The 12,395-nt window shown below is 48.5% G+C and overlaps 1 protein-coding gene across 1 annotated transcript; it reads left to right on the forward strand.

Moving 5' to 3' along the window:
* The first annotated feature begins 5,478 nt into the window (after positions 1-5,478).
* USP27X (ubiquitin specific peptidase 27 X-linked) lies at positions 5,479-8,420 on the forward strand. Its single transcript, XM_036305615.1, has 2 exons — positions 5,479-5,540; positions 5,769-8,420. The coding sequence occupies exons 1-2, from the start codon at positions 5,479-5,481 to the stop codon at positions 8,125-8,127; spliced, it is 2,421 nt and encodes an 806-aa protein (XP_036161508.1). The 3' UTR covers positions 8,128-8,420.
* Positions 8,421-12,395: the final 3,975 nt, after the last annotated feature.

The raw sequence follows: 12,395 nt of genomic DNA on the forward strand, positions 1-12,395 counted from the left end.
TCACCAACTTACACCACACACAAAAATAAACTCAAAATGGATAAAGGACTTAAATATAAGACGGGAAACCATAAAAATACTAGAGGAATCCAAAGGCAACAAAATCTCAGACATATGCCGAAGCAATTTCTTCACTGATACAGCTCCTAGGACATTGGAAACTAAAGAGAAAATAAATAAATGGGACTACATCAAAATAAAAAGCTTCTGCACAGCAAAACAACAAGAAAGCCCACTGCCTGGGAGAACATATTTGCCAATGTTATCACCGATAAGGGTTTAATCTCCAACATTTCTAGGGAACTCATACAACTTAACAAAAGGAAGATAAACAATCCAATCAAAAAATGGGCAAAGGACCTAAATACACACTTCTCAAAAGAGGACATTCAGAAAGCCAAGAGACATATGAAAACATACTCAAAGTCACTAATCATCAGAGAGATGCAAATCAAAACAACAATGAGGTATCATCTCACACCTGTCAGACTGGCTATCATCAACAAATCAACAAACGACAAGTGCTGGAGAGGATGCAGAGAAAAAGGAACACTCATGCACTGCTGGTGGGAATGCAGACTGGTGCAGCCACTGTGGAAGACAGTATGGAGTGTCCTCAAAAAGTTAAAAATGGAGCTCCCATTTGACCCAGTGATCCCACTTCTAGGAATATATCCCAAGAAACCAGAAACACCAATCAGAAAGGATATATGCATCCCTATGTTCATAGCAGCACAATTTACCATAGCGAATATCTGGAAACAGCCTAAGTGCCCATCAGCAGATGAATGGATTAGAAAACTGTGGTACATCTACACAATGGAATACTATGCTGCTGTAAAAAAAGAAGGAATTCTTACCATTTGCAACAGCATGGATGGAACTGGAGAGCATTATGCTAAGTGAAATAAGCCAGTCAATGAAAGAAAAATACGACATGATCTCATTCATTTATGGATAATAAAGACCATTATAAACTGATGAACAAAAATAGATACAGAGGCAGAACAGCCTCGAACAGACTGTCAAACTACAGCGGGAAGGCCGGGGAGGATTGGGGGGTGGGAGGGGGGGGTAAGAGATGAGGACTTGTATGCATGCATATAAGCATAACCAATGGTCATAAGACACTGTGGGGTAGGGGAGGCCGGGGGAATGTTAAGGGGGAGAAAAAAAGGAGACATATGTAATACTCTTTGTAATACTTTAAGCAATAAAACAAAATTTTTTAAAAAAGCAACCAATTGTTTAAATCAGGGGTTCTCAAACTTTTTAAACAGGGGGCCAGTTCACTCTCCCTCAGACCGTTGGAGGGCCAGACAATAGTTTAAAAAAACAAACTATGAACAAATTCCTATGCACACTGCACATATCTTATTTTGAAGTAAAAAAACAAAACAGGAACAAATACAATATTTGTATTTGCATGTGGCCCGCAGGCCATAGTTTGAGGACCCCTGGTTTAAATAACCATTATTCTTGAAATTATATTCATGACTCACATATCTTTATTTTTATTATTATTTTTTAATTGATTTCAGAGAGGAAGGGAGAGGGAGAGAGAGAATCATTGATCAGCTATCGCCTGCAACCCCTCCTGGGGATTGAGTCCACAACCCAGGCATGTGTCCGACTGGGAATCAAACTGTGACTTCCTGGTTCATAGGTTGATGCTCAGGCACTGAGCCACACTGGCCGGGCTCACATATCTTTAAGATCCAGTTCATTAACAAATTGTACAGAAACTTACAGAATTGTCCAGTCAATTATATACCATATATACTGGTATTTGTCTCCCTGATTATATTATATTGTGCCCTTTTAGAAACTATCAAACTTATTTTCTTCAAATCAAGAACCATCTATCTATCTATCTATCTATCTATCTATCTATCTATCCTATCTACTAATAGACAAACATGGTAATTAACCATACCTCTGCTACACTTCCCATTGGCTAATCAGGGCGATATGCAAATTAACTGTCAACAAAGATGGCGGCTGGCAGCCAGACAGCTGAAGGGAACATGAGGCTTGCTTGCTCCAGTGATGGAGGAAGCCAAGGTTCCCCGCCTGCTGCAGCCGGGCTCAGAGCTCCAGTCTAAGCAACAATGTTGCAATTATAGAAGCTAAACAAACCCCAGATACCTGCTTTCAGCCACCCCGCCTCGGAGCTGGAGCTGCAACAAAGTTTCAATTACAGAAGGTAAATAAATCCCAGAATAAAAAAAAAAGAAAAGAAAAAAAGGAGAGACTGGGAGCTTCAGTTGCAGGCTTGGCCCGCCTGAAAACAGCCCTCAGCCCCTCATCCAGGCTGGCCAGGCACCCCAGTGGGGACTCCCACCTGGAAGGGGGTGCAGGCAGCCTGAAAACAGCCATCAGCCCCTCATCCAGGCTGGCCAGGCACCCCAGTGGGGACCCCCATCCTAAAGGGGGTGCGGGAAGCCTGAGAACAGCCATCAGCCCTTCATCCAGGCTGGCCAGGCACCCCAGTGGGGACCCCCACCCTGAAGGGGGTGCAGGCAGCCTGAAAACAGTCATCAGCCCCTCATCCAGGCTGGCCAGGCACCCCAGTGGGGGACCCCCATCCTAAAGGGGGTGCGGGCAGCCTGAGAACAGCCATCAGCCCCTCATCCAGGCTGGCCAGGCACCCCAGTGGGGACGCCCACCCTGAAGGGGGTGTGGGCAGCCTGAAAACAGCCATCAGCCCCTCATCCAGGCTGGCCAGGCACCCCAGTGGGACCCCCACCCTGATTCGGAACACCATTCAAGGCAAACCAGCCAGCCCCCACCTGTACACCAAGCCTCTATCCTATATAGTAAAAGGGTAATATGCAAATTGTCCCGAACAGCAGAAAGACTGGGAATGACTGGTTACTATGACACACACTGACTGCCATGGGGCAGACGCTCAATGCAGGAGCTGCCCTCTGGTGGTCAGTGTGCTCCCACATGGGGGAGCTCTGCTCAGCCACAAGCCAGGCTGATGGCTGCCAGTACAGTGGTGGTGGTGGGAGCCTCTCCTGCCTCCTCAGCAGCGCTAAGGATGTCCGACTGCAGCTTAGGTCTGCTCCCCGCTGGCAAGTGGACATCCCCTGAGGGCTGCCAGGCTGCTAGAGGGATGTCTGATTGCCATCTTAGGCCCAATCCCCCAGGGAGCAGGCCTCAGCCAGCAGGTGGTCATCCCTCGAGGGGTCCCAGACTGAGAGAGGGCACAGGCCGGGCTGAGGGACCCCCCCACGCACAAATTTTTGTGCACTGGGCCTCTAGTCCTATCTATAAAAGCCTAAGCAACTGGCCACTGTTCCACCATTCAACTGGTAGCTATGACATGCACTGACCACCAGGGGGCAGACACTCAAAGCACAGGCATGGAAACATGGAACAGACTGATGAATCTCAGAGGGAAAGGGGGACAGGGGAGGGCCAGTAGAGATTAACCAAAGATCTTATATGCATACTAGAGACCAGGTGCATGGATTCGTGCACTGGTGGGGGGTCCCTCGGCCTGGCCTGTGGGTATCAGGCCGAATTCATGCACCGGGCCTCTGACAACCCCTGAGGGGTCCTGGATTGTGAGAGGGTCCAGGCCATGCTGAGGGACCCCACCATTGCACGAATCTGTGCACTGGGCCTCTAGTAGTTAAAATAAAAAGGAAGTGAGAAAGGAAAAAATAGATTATGCTGACACCCTTATATGTGGTTCAGAGCAAAAGCAACATGCAATCAGGAAAGGAATGTAAAGAAGCACAACAAAATTCTAACTTTTCCAAGGAGGAAAACTGTTTAAAAAGAATATCAAACTGTTTCTGATATTTTTTCTTGATTCTTTTGATTTTGGTGCCTCTTGTCTGCTGGTGACCTAGATACTTCCCAGTCCTGATTCTGGCACTGGGCAAGTTTGTATCCTTCAGTGTGTGTCCACAGCTCCTAGTATAACACCTGGCTCTGGATTGGAGCTGAATAGATACTTGTCCAGTGAATGATGGTAGAGTCCCCCCCTACCCCCCTTCCAGAACATGCTGGACCAGAGAGCTTCTGCAGGAAGTTGATCAGTAAGGCAGCTGGGTTGCCATGGTGTTTTCAGTAGTAGACAGTCCCAGGTACACAGAGATCTAGTTCTCTTTGATGTCTGTTTTTCTGTGGAGGTGGGATGAGAGTACCTCCTGGTCTCCACCCCTCCATTACCTTTGTCATTTTTAGCAGCAAGAGCAGGAGCAGGAATCCTTCAGTGGCTGAACTAGTTGCAGTTCCTCTGGTTGCAGGCCACAAAGGGCAGGATTTATTGGAAAGATGCTGTGGTGCTTCAAGGAATTGAAGCAAGAGTTGGCTTAGGAAGGGGAGGCACCAGGGCAGCTCTGGGGACTTCAGCTGTATGGGAACCAGGCACCCTATCCTCAGGGCTCCTGATTCCTGACAACCATACTGCTAACCCTTGGAAGCCTCAGCACCCCTCCTGCCTGAAGGAAGGGGCCAGGATGATGCGCAACCACTGAGCAACACTGGCCGGGCTCACATATCTTTAAGATACCATGCTAACCAAGAACTCTCCCAGGGTATCATCCAGCAGTATAGCCCCACAATCCCAGTGGTGCGTACGGGAATCAGGGACTGACTCTTCCTAGAACACACTCTCCCCTGATCCTCCAAAAATGGTTAATACTTGTCCTCTGAGTCCTATCCTGACGCCAGCCCTGAGCTGTCCTCCCTGGGTCCAGCACCTGTGGCCCCTCCATGACGTCCCCCAACATGCCCAAGATCTGAGACACCTGTTCTGAGCTCAGTTCTCCTTTGGCCGACCGGTAGTGCTGCTACCCATTGCCAGCAGTAGCTCTCAGACCCAGGCCTACTCTCTCCGCCCTCCCCCCTCCCTCCCCGCCGCTCCCCCTGCAATTCCCACCTGCTAGTGCTTGAGAGTCTTGTGGTGTGGTCCTGTAGTTCCGGCCTCTCTCTCAGCCATAGGCGAGGTGCCAACTGTAAGCATGGCTTTGTTGTGCCTGGTCTCTCCTGATGCAGCGCTCTCTCTCCCCTCCCTCCCCCAGCTGCTCAGCATCTGTTGGGCCAGAAGTCCAATCGCTTTGGGAGTCCAGAGGAAGAGGCGAGGAGCAGGCACAGCTTCTGCGGAACGCCGATAAATGGGCAAAGGGACGTGCCTCTTCAGGTCCAGCGGCCTTGGGAGTCTAAGGTCCAGGCCGGTCCCAGAATGGATCTGGGGCTCCATTGGGCAGAGGGGGACCGGGGGGGGGGGGCAGAACCTGAGGTGGAAGGGGAGCGTGGGACTGGCTCAGAGAGCAGGCGCAGCCACAGAGATGATGTTCTATCATAGCTCCTGACTGCGCTCTTCGGGACCTGGCCTCCGAGGGGACATTTCACAGCCCCAGAGACATTTCTGGACTTGGTTATCTCTGTGTCCCCGGCCCCGCAGTGCTGGGGAAAGCCGCCTGGACCGAGGGAAGGACGAGGAGTGGGGAGGAGACGATGAAGGGGGTCAGAGCTGCGATTGGAGCCAAGAACTGGAAGCGCCTTAAAGAGACTGCGCGGTCCCCGCCCCCCTTCCCGCCAGCCTCAATGAATTAGAGCTGTGTTTCCCAAACTTGCCTGATCATAAGAATCCTCTCGGGCCCTAGTTAAAGACACAGGTTCCGGAGCACCTCCCTTCGAGATTCTGATTCAGTGGGTTAGCGGGTGTTGCCGAGGAATCTGTAATTTTAACACACTCCCCACGTGATTCTCAGGAACAAGCAAGTTTGGGAAATATTGAATTAAAGGAAACCGGGCCTGGCTGCAGAAGCGGCCTCCGCTAGGGGGCTTCGGCGGGAGGATCCCGGAGGCGTCGCCTGCTTCCGCCGCCCCTCCTTCAGTGAAAGTCCCTTTTGGGTCCAGCTGCCACAGCCACCGCGCACCCTCAGGCCGGGCGGGGGACACCCCAGGTCTGCGTGGCCCCCGCGCCGCCACGCCCAGTGGCCGCCCGAACCCAGCGATCAGGGGGAGGAGCCGCAGCCAGTGGAGGCGGAGGAGGTAGAAGAGGCGGAGACGGCGGAGACGGCGGCGGAGAAGGCGGAGAGAAAGGTGGAGACAGAGGCGAAGGTGGAGGGGAAGGTGGAGGCGGTGGAGAAGGTGGACGCCACCGGGAAGGTGGAGGCAGCGGGGAAGGTGGACGCCACCGGGAAGGTGGAGCCGGAGGAGGGTCCTGGCCGCCGGGTTGAGCTCAAGCTGGAGCTCGAATCCGAGCCGGTAAGGGAGGCAGAGCAGGAGCCGAAGCAGGAGCTGGAGGATGAGAACCCAACGCGGAGCAGCGGTGGCGGCGGCAACAGCGAAGAGGTTCCTCCCCCCTCCCTTCCCTCCGATCCCCTGCGGGCCCCCGATCCCTCTCCGCGGCGCAGTCGTGCCCCCCGCCGCCGACCTCGGCCGCGGCCTCAGACCCGAGTTCGTACCCCACCGCAGCCTAGGCCACGGCCCCCGCCCCGGCCCCGGCCCCGGCGCGGCCCTGGGGGCGGATGCTTGGATGTGGATTTCGCTGTGGGTCCACCAGGCTGTTCCCACGTGAACAGCTTTAAGGTGGGAGAGAACTGGAGGCAGGGATTGCGGGTGATCTACCAGTGCTTCGTGTGGTGTAGAACCCCGGAGACCAGGAAAAGCAAGGCAAAGTCGTGCATCTGCCATGTGTGTGGCACCCACCTGAACAGACTCCACTCTTGCCTTTCCTGTGTCTTCTTTGGCTGCTTCACGGAGAAACACATTCATGAGCACGCCCAGACGAAACAACACAACTTAGCTGTAGACCTTTACTATGGAGGTATATACTGCTTTATGTGTAAGGACTATGTATATGACAAAGACATTGAGCAAATTGCCAAAGAAGAGCAAGGAGAAGCCTTGAAATTACAAGCTTCCACCTCAACCGAGGTTTCTTACCAGCAGTGTTCAGTGCCTGGCCTCGGGGAGAAGTACCCAACCTGGGAGACAACAAAACCCGAGTTAGAACTGCTGGGACACAACCCGAGGAGAAGAAGAATCACCTCCAGCTTCACCATTGGTTTAAGAGGACTAATCAATCTTGGCAACACGTGCTTTATGAACTGCATCGTCCAGGCCCTTACCCACACTCCAATCTTGAGAGATTTCTTTCTCTCTGACAGGCACAGATGTGAAATGCCAAGTCCGGAGTTGTGTCTGGTCTGTGAGATGTCTTCACTTTTTCGGGAGTTGTATTCTGGAAACCCTTCTCCTCATGTTCCCTATAAATTACTGCACCTGGTATGGATACACGCACGTCATTTAGCAGGGTACAGGCAACAGGATGCCCACGAGTTTCTCATTGCAGCGCTAGATGTCCTGCACCGGCACTGCAAAGGTGATGATGTTGGGAAGGCTGCCAACAATCCCAACCATTGTAACTGCATCATAGACCAAATCTTCACAGGTGGCCTGCAGTCCGATGTCACCTGTCAAGCCTGCCATGGTGTCTCCACCACGATAGACCCATGCTGGGACATCAGTTTGGACTTGCCTGGTTCTTGCACCTCCTTCTGGCCCATGAGCCCAGGGAGGGAGAGCAGTGTGAATGGAGAAAGCCACATACCAGGAACCACCACGCTCACAGACTGCTTGCGAAGGTTTACAAGGCCAGAGCACCTAGGAAGCAGTGCCAAAATCAAGTGCGGTAGTTGTCAAAGTTACCAGGAATCTACCAAACAGCTCATGATGAATAAGTTACCTGTTGTTGCCTGTTTTCATTTCAAACGATTCGAACACTCGGCTAAACAGAGGCGCAAGATCACTACATACATATCCTTTCCTCTGGAGCTGGATATGACACCATTTATGGCCTCGAGTAAAGAGGGCAGGATGAATGGACAGTTGCAGCTGCCAACCAGTAGTGGAAACGATGAGAATAAGTATTCCTTGTTTGCTGTGGTTAATCACCAAGGAACTTTGGAGAGTGGCCACTACACCAGCTTCATCCGGCACCACAAGGACCAGTGGTTCAAGTGTGATGATGCTGTTATCACCAAGGCCAGTATTAAGGACGTTCTAGACAGTGAAGGGTATTTACTGTTCTATCACAAACAGGTCCTGGAACATGAATCAGAAAAAGTAAAAGAAATGAATACACAAGCCTACTGAAGTGACACACAGACCTACCTGAAATGGAATATGACAACACCTATGCTACAACTGGCATCGAGATTTAAAGGACTACTTGTGTGGCCCATGGGCCTGACAGAGTAAGAATTGAACAGTATCCAGTGTCTAAGAGGTTCTGATTGGAAAAGAAGTAGGAGGGGTGGGAGAAGAGGCTCTAGTCTAAACAATCATAGAAAAGAAAATTAAATGGCAGGAATGCTCTGGTGAGGAAGGCAGGGAGATCCTGACACTGGTACATATCCTATATTCCTCCAAAAGATTGTGTGGGAAAGTGTGGGGTGGGAGGGGGGTGGAATGGGGGGGTTTTGTGCCCTTGTAACTGTAAAACATCTTTCTCCATGGGTGTTTCAGCTTCAACTGACCAATCATAACAGTTCTATGTTTGGGGGGAAAATGAAAAGTTTATACAAATGTAGCCCATTACATACATGGGTATGAAAGCAGAAAAGTGGAGGAGGCAGGGATATCTCATTGACAAACACCTTTGCCAGTTTCTTTGTATTCGTGATTTTTTGTGCTATTAAATGCAGTATTAAAAAAAAAGAAAGCCCATGAGGGCTAGTGAAAAGAGAAGAAAGAAGGGAGCTTGTATAAGGGAGCCATGGCTCCAGTAGAGGAGGAAACAAGAAATACTGTAAGATAAGCAACCAACACAGACAGTCCTCAGCTAAGAGTATTGTGAGTGAGTGTTTTTTTAACAAAGCTGTATGATATACTTGAGCAAATCAATGAACCTCTTTTCAATTGTTTTCTCATCTGTACAATGCAGATAATTCCTACCTTAAAGGGTTATTGTTAAAGAGTACATGATATAAAATGTGTCAAAGTATAAAGTAAAAGGCTTGGAACTTTGTAGGGGCTCAGTAAACGTTTCTTGGATCTAAAACTTCCTTGGACTAGGACCAAAATGCATCAGAGGTGAGTGTCAGTCCTACCTGAGAACCATGAACAACATGGGCACACATGGTGTTACATGCAGTTACACACACACACACACACACACACATGCTTACAACTCCCTCTACAACATTGACTACTTAGAGCCCCATGGCAAAGGAATCCACTATTGTCCCTGTGTAGAGGGCATCACAATCAGTGCCATACCCAGGATTTGGGGAGAACCAAAACTGTCCTCAAAAGTCATTATTCTGTCCATTTAGAAGACTGCTGTCTTGTTTTCATGACTCAGCACCCCAGTGATAGGACTCGTAGGCCACCAGCCTGCCAGGTTTCCACATAAAGATGTTTGGTGGCTTTTACCTTCCACAAGCATTATGGATGTATCTTTACATTAACCTACAGGCATACATCACTATTAAGACTGTCCTCCAAAACTTACTGGTCCATCAGCCCAGGGACATCAATGGAGTGGCATGTTGACCTCTTCCCTGATTCTCACAGAGGGCAGAGCAGCTTGCAAAGAGCTAAGCCAAAACAGTTGAGCTGCACCCAGGTTGGGGTAAGCACTGGTGGTTCCTTCTTTTCTTCTCAACAGGAGATACAAAGGTATCTATAACCTAGGAAATCCTGGGGGGAAACTAAATGTGCATCAGACTCATGGGGCTTGGATCTACTGGCTCTGATGAGGCTGGGATCCCCCAGGGATTTCCAAGTCTACTTCATGGTCAACTCATTTGGAAATAGACATTTACATCTCCAACTAGCTCATAGGCTTTTTAAAGACAGGGCTGTATCTCCTCTTATATCCTGAGCTGCATCCTCAGCCCCTAGCACAGTTCCTGACACATAGTAGATATTCAAAACATTTACCGGATGGATGAAGGAACCAATACACCTTCCTTTCATAACCACATTTTCACCAACATCCAGGGCCCATAATCCTCAGGAGAAATTGTAAAAAGTGGTATTTTTGGTATCTTAAAGGACAGGGGAAATCAAGAGATGAGTGGCCTTGGATGCCACTTGGCAACTTAATGCCAGGTATTTGACTGCTTTTTGAGGTGTGTCTAGTAGCCCTCATTCCTCATCTCTGCCAAAGGAAGAGTTCAGTCAGGCATGTGCCACCAGATTTTGACTGCTTGCACAGAAATGGTCGTTTACATTTTAAAAACATTTTTATTTGGAAATATTTTAAATTTACAGGAAAGTTTCAAAAATAAAAATAGTATAAAGAATATCTGTATCCCCTTTACCAGATTCACCAATTACTAACATTTTACATCATTTGCTTTATAGTTTGTCCTTATGCTCGTGCCTTCTCTCTCCCTTCCTCTCTCTCTCTCTCTCTCTCTCTCTCTCTCTCTCTCTCTCTCTCTCTCTCTCTCCCCCACCCCCAGTGTGTGTGTGTATGTGTGTGTTTGAACCATATGAGGGTAAATTATATACATCATAGCCCTTCATGCCTAAGTATTTCAGTGTGCATTTCCTAAGAATAGGCATATTCTCTACATTGCAGCATAGTTAAAAACTTCAGTATATTTAACACTAATATAATGTTATTATCCAATTTACCATTTGTGCTCCAATTTTTGTCAGTTGAGACAATAATGTCCTTTATACCCTTTCCTTCTCCATTGCAGAATCTGCTCTAGGTTGAGGTATTGCTTTTATTGAATTTACTGGGGGTGACATTGGTTAATAAAATTATATAGGTTTCAGGGGTACAATTCTATAAGACATCATCTGTATATTGTATTTTGTGTTCACCACCCCAAAGTGAGGTATTGCTTTTAGTTATCATGTCCGGAACATTTCCACAACCGTTCTTCATCTTGTGTGACATTAGCATTTTTAACAGAACATTCCTCATTTTGGGTTTGTCTGATTCAGAAACTGTTTTTTAAATACCCTGCACTCAGGAATAGTTCTAAGAGATATGAACAGTACCAAACTGCTGAAGCTGACCCCCCCCCCCCCCCCCCCCGGGTGGAAGGCACAGACCACCAGAGGGAGCAGCTGTTCCTGCCACTTCCTGATTGAAGCACACACCTCGGGAAAACACCATTCATTGTCCCTCAGTTACAGGGGAGCCATTCAAGCCCAGCTCTATGCTTCTACCTATCACCAACCCCCCAAATTGAGCCATGGAGCCTAAAAGCAGCCAGAGCCTGCTTTCAGATCATACCACTGTGGGACACAGGACATTATGTATTCAGTAGGTATGTGTTACCTTGAGCTCAAATGGAGATTCAGGCATGTTTGAACATGGCTGGCACGTGGGTGGGCACCTCTATGGTTGGGGCCTTTAGGGGGGATCAAGAGGTACATCTCTTGGCACCTTTATCAACATTTCCATGGTGGGCACAGTTTCAGTGGATGGGAGCAGAGGAGGAATAAGTACTTCTGAAGCAGCTTTATGGGCAGAGTAACGAAGATGGGGCCTAGAATTAGTAAGGGAGAACATGGAAGATGCCAAAAATAGATTGGCTTGTGATCTTACGGGGGGCTTTCAGGCATAATTTGGCTATTTTACATGGCTGCAATTCTATTTGAATTCCAAATGTCGTCAAGGGCTGGTGTAATTTAAGCTAATTCTTTAACTGAGACTCCATCTACTTTCACAAGCTGGTAAGGTCAGGAAAACTAAGTTTACATGTAGGTTTATGATCTGGGCCCAGAAGGGCACAGAAAAAGATGGGTGCTCACAAGTTGGGGACTTACCCACCTATGGAGCTCAGAATGAGGGACCAAGTAGTGGGGTACTTCCCTTTTACCCATGACACCTGCTTTATATGGTTTCTTGGCCTAACCAGCTTGAAAATCCAGAACCCTGCCACCTCCCATGCCCTGGAGTAGCCTGATGCTGAAACTTACCCTGGCCCACAGTTCACATAGGTAACTGCCTCACTTCTTCCCCATCCATAGGACATCCAGATCAGGGATGTCTTTTTCAAGCAAGAAACAGAGTGGTCCCCATATAGTTCATATTGTCATAATGCAATAGACTTGGTGCCAGGAACCTGTGTTTGCACCAAATATATAGTCACATCTAGATGTGAAGGCTCAGGTCCTCTGAGAGTGTGAAACCCAGCATCCACAGCAGCGTGTCCTTCCTCTGCAGGCGACCCAATACCATTTTCAAGCTCTTGTATTGAAATATATCAAATATAGTATATAAGAAGTGCACATATCATAAGGGTACAACTTGATGAATTTCTAGAAAATAAACACATCCATTTAAACAATATTCAGATCAAGAAACAGAACACTACATGTACGCCAGGTACCCCTCCTGCCTCCGTCCAGTCAATAATTCCTATCCTGACTTCTTCCACTGTAGATGAGCA

Source organism: Myotis myotis, unplaced genomic scaffold, assembly GCF_014108235.1.
Source record: "Myotis myotis isolate mMyoMyo1 unplaced genomic scaffold, mMyoMyo1.p scaffold_m19_p_4, whole genome shotgun sequence".
NCBI classification, from domain to species: Eukaryota; Metazoa; Chordata; class Mammalia; order Chiroptera; family Vespertilionidae; genus Myotis; species Myotis myotis.

Bases quoted from the DNA above. Each gene is read 5' to 3' on its own strand.
- USP27X (XM_036305615.1), top strand. From the start codon at position 5,479: ATGAAGGGGGTCAGAGCTGCGATTGGAGCCAAGAACTGGAAGCGCCTT. The intron at 5,541-5,768 runs GTCCCCGCCCCC...ATTGAATTAAAG, and splicing joins CGCCTTAAAGAGACTGCGCG to GAAACCGGGCCTGGCTGCAG.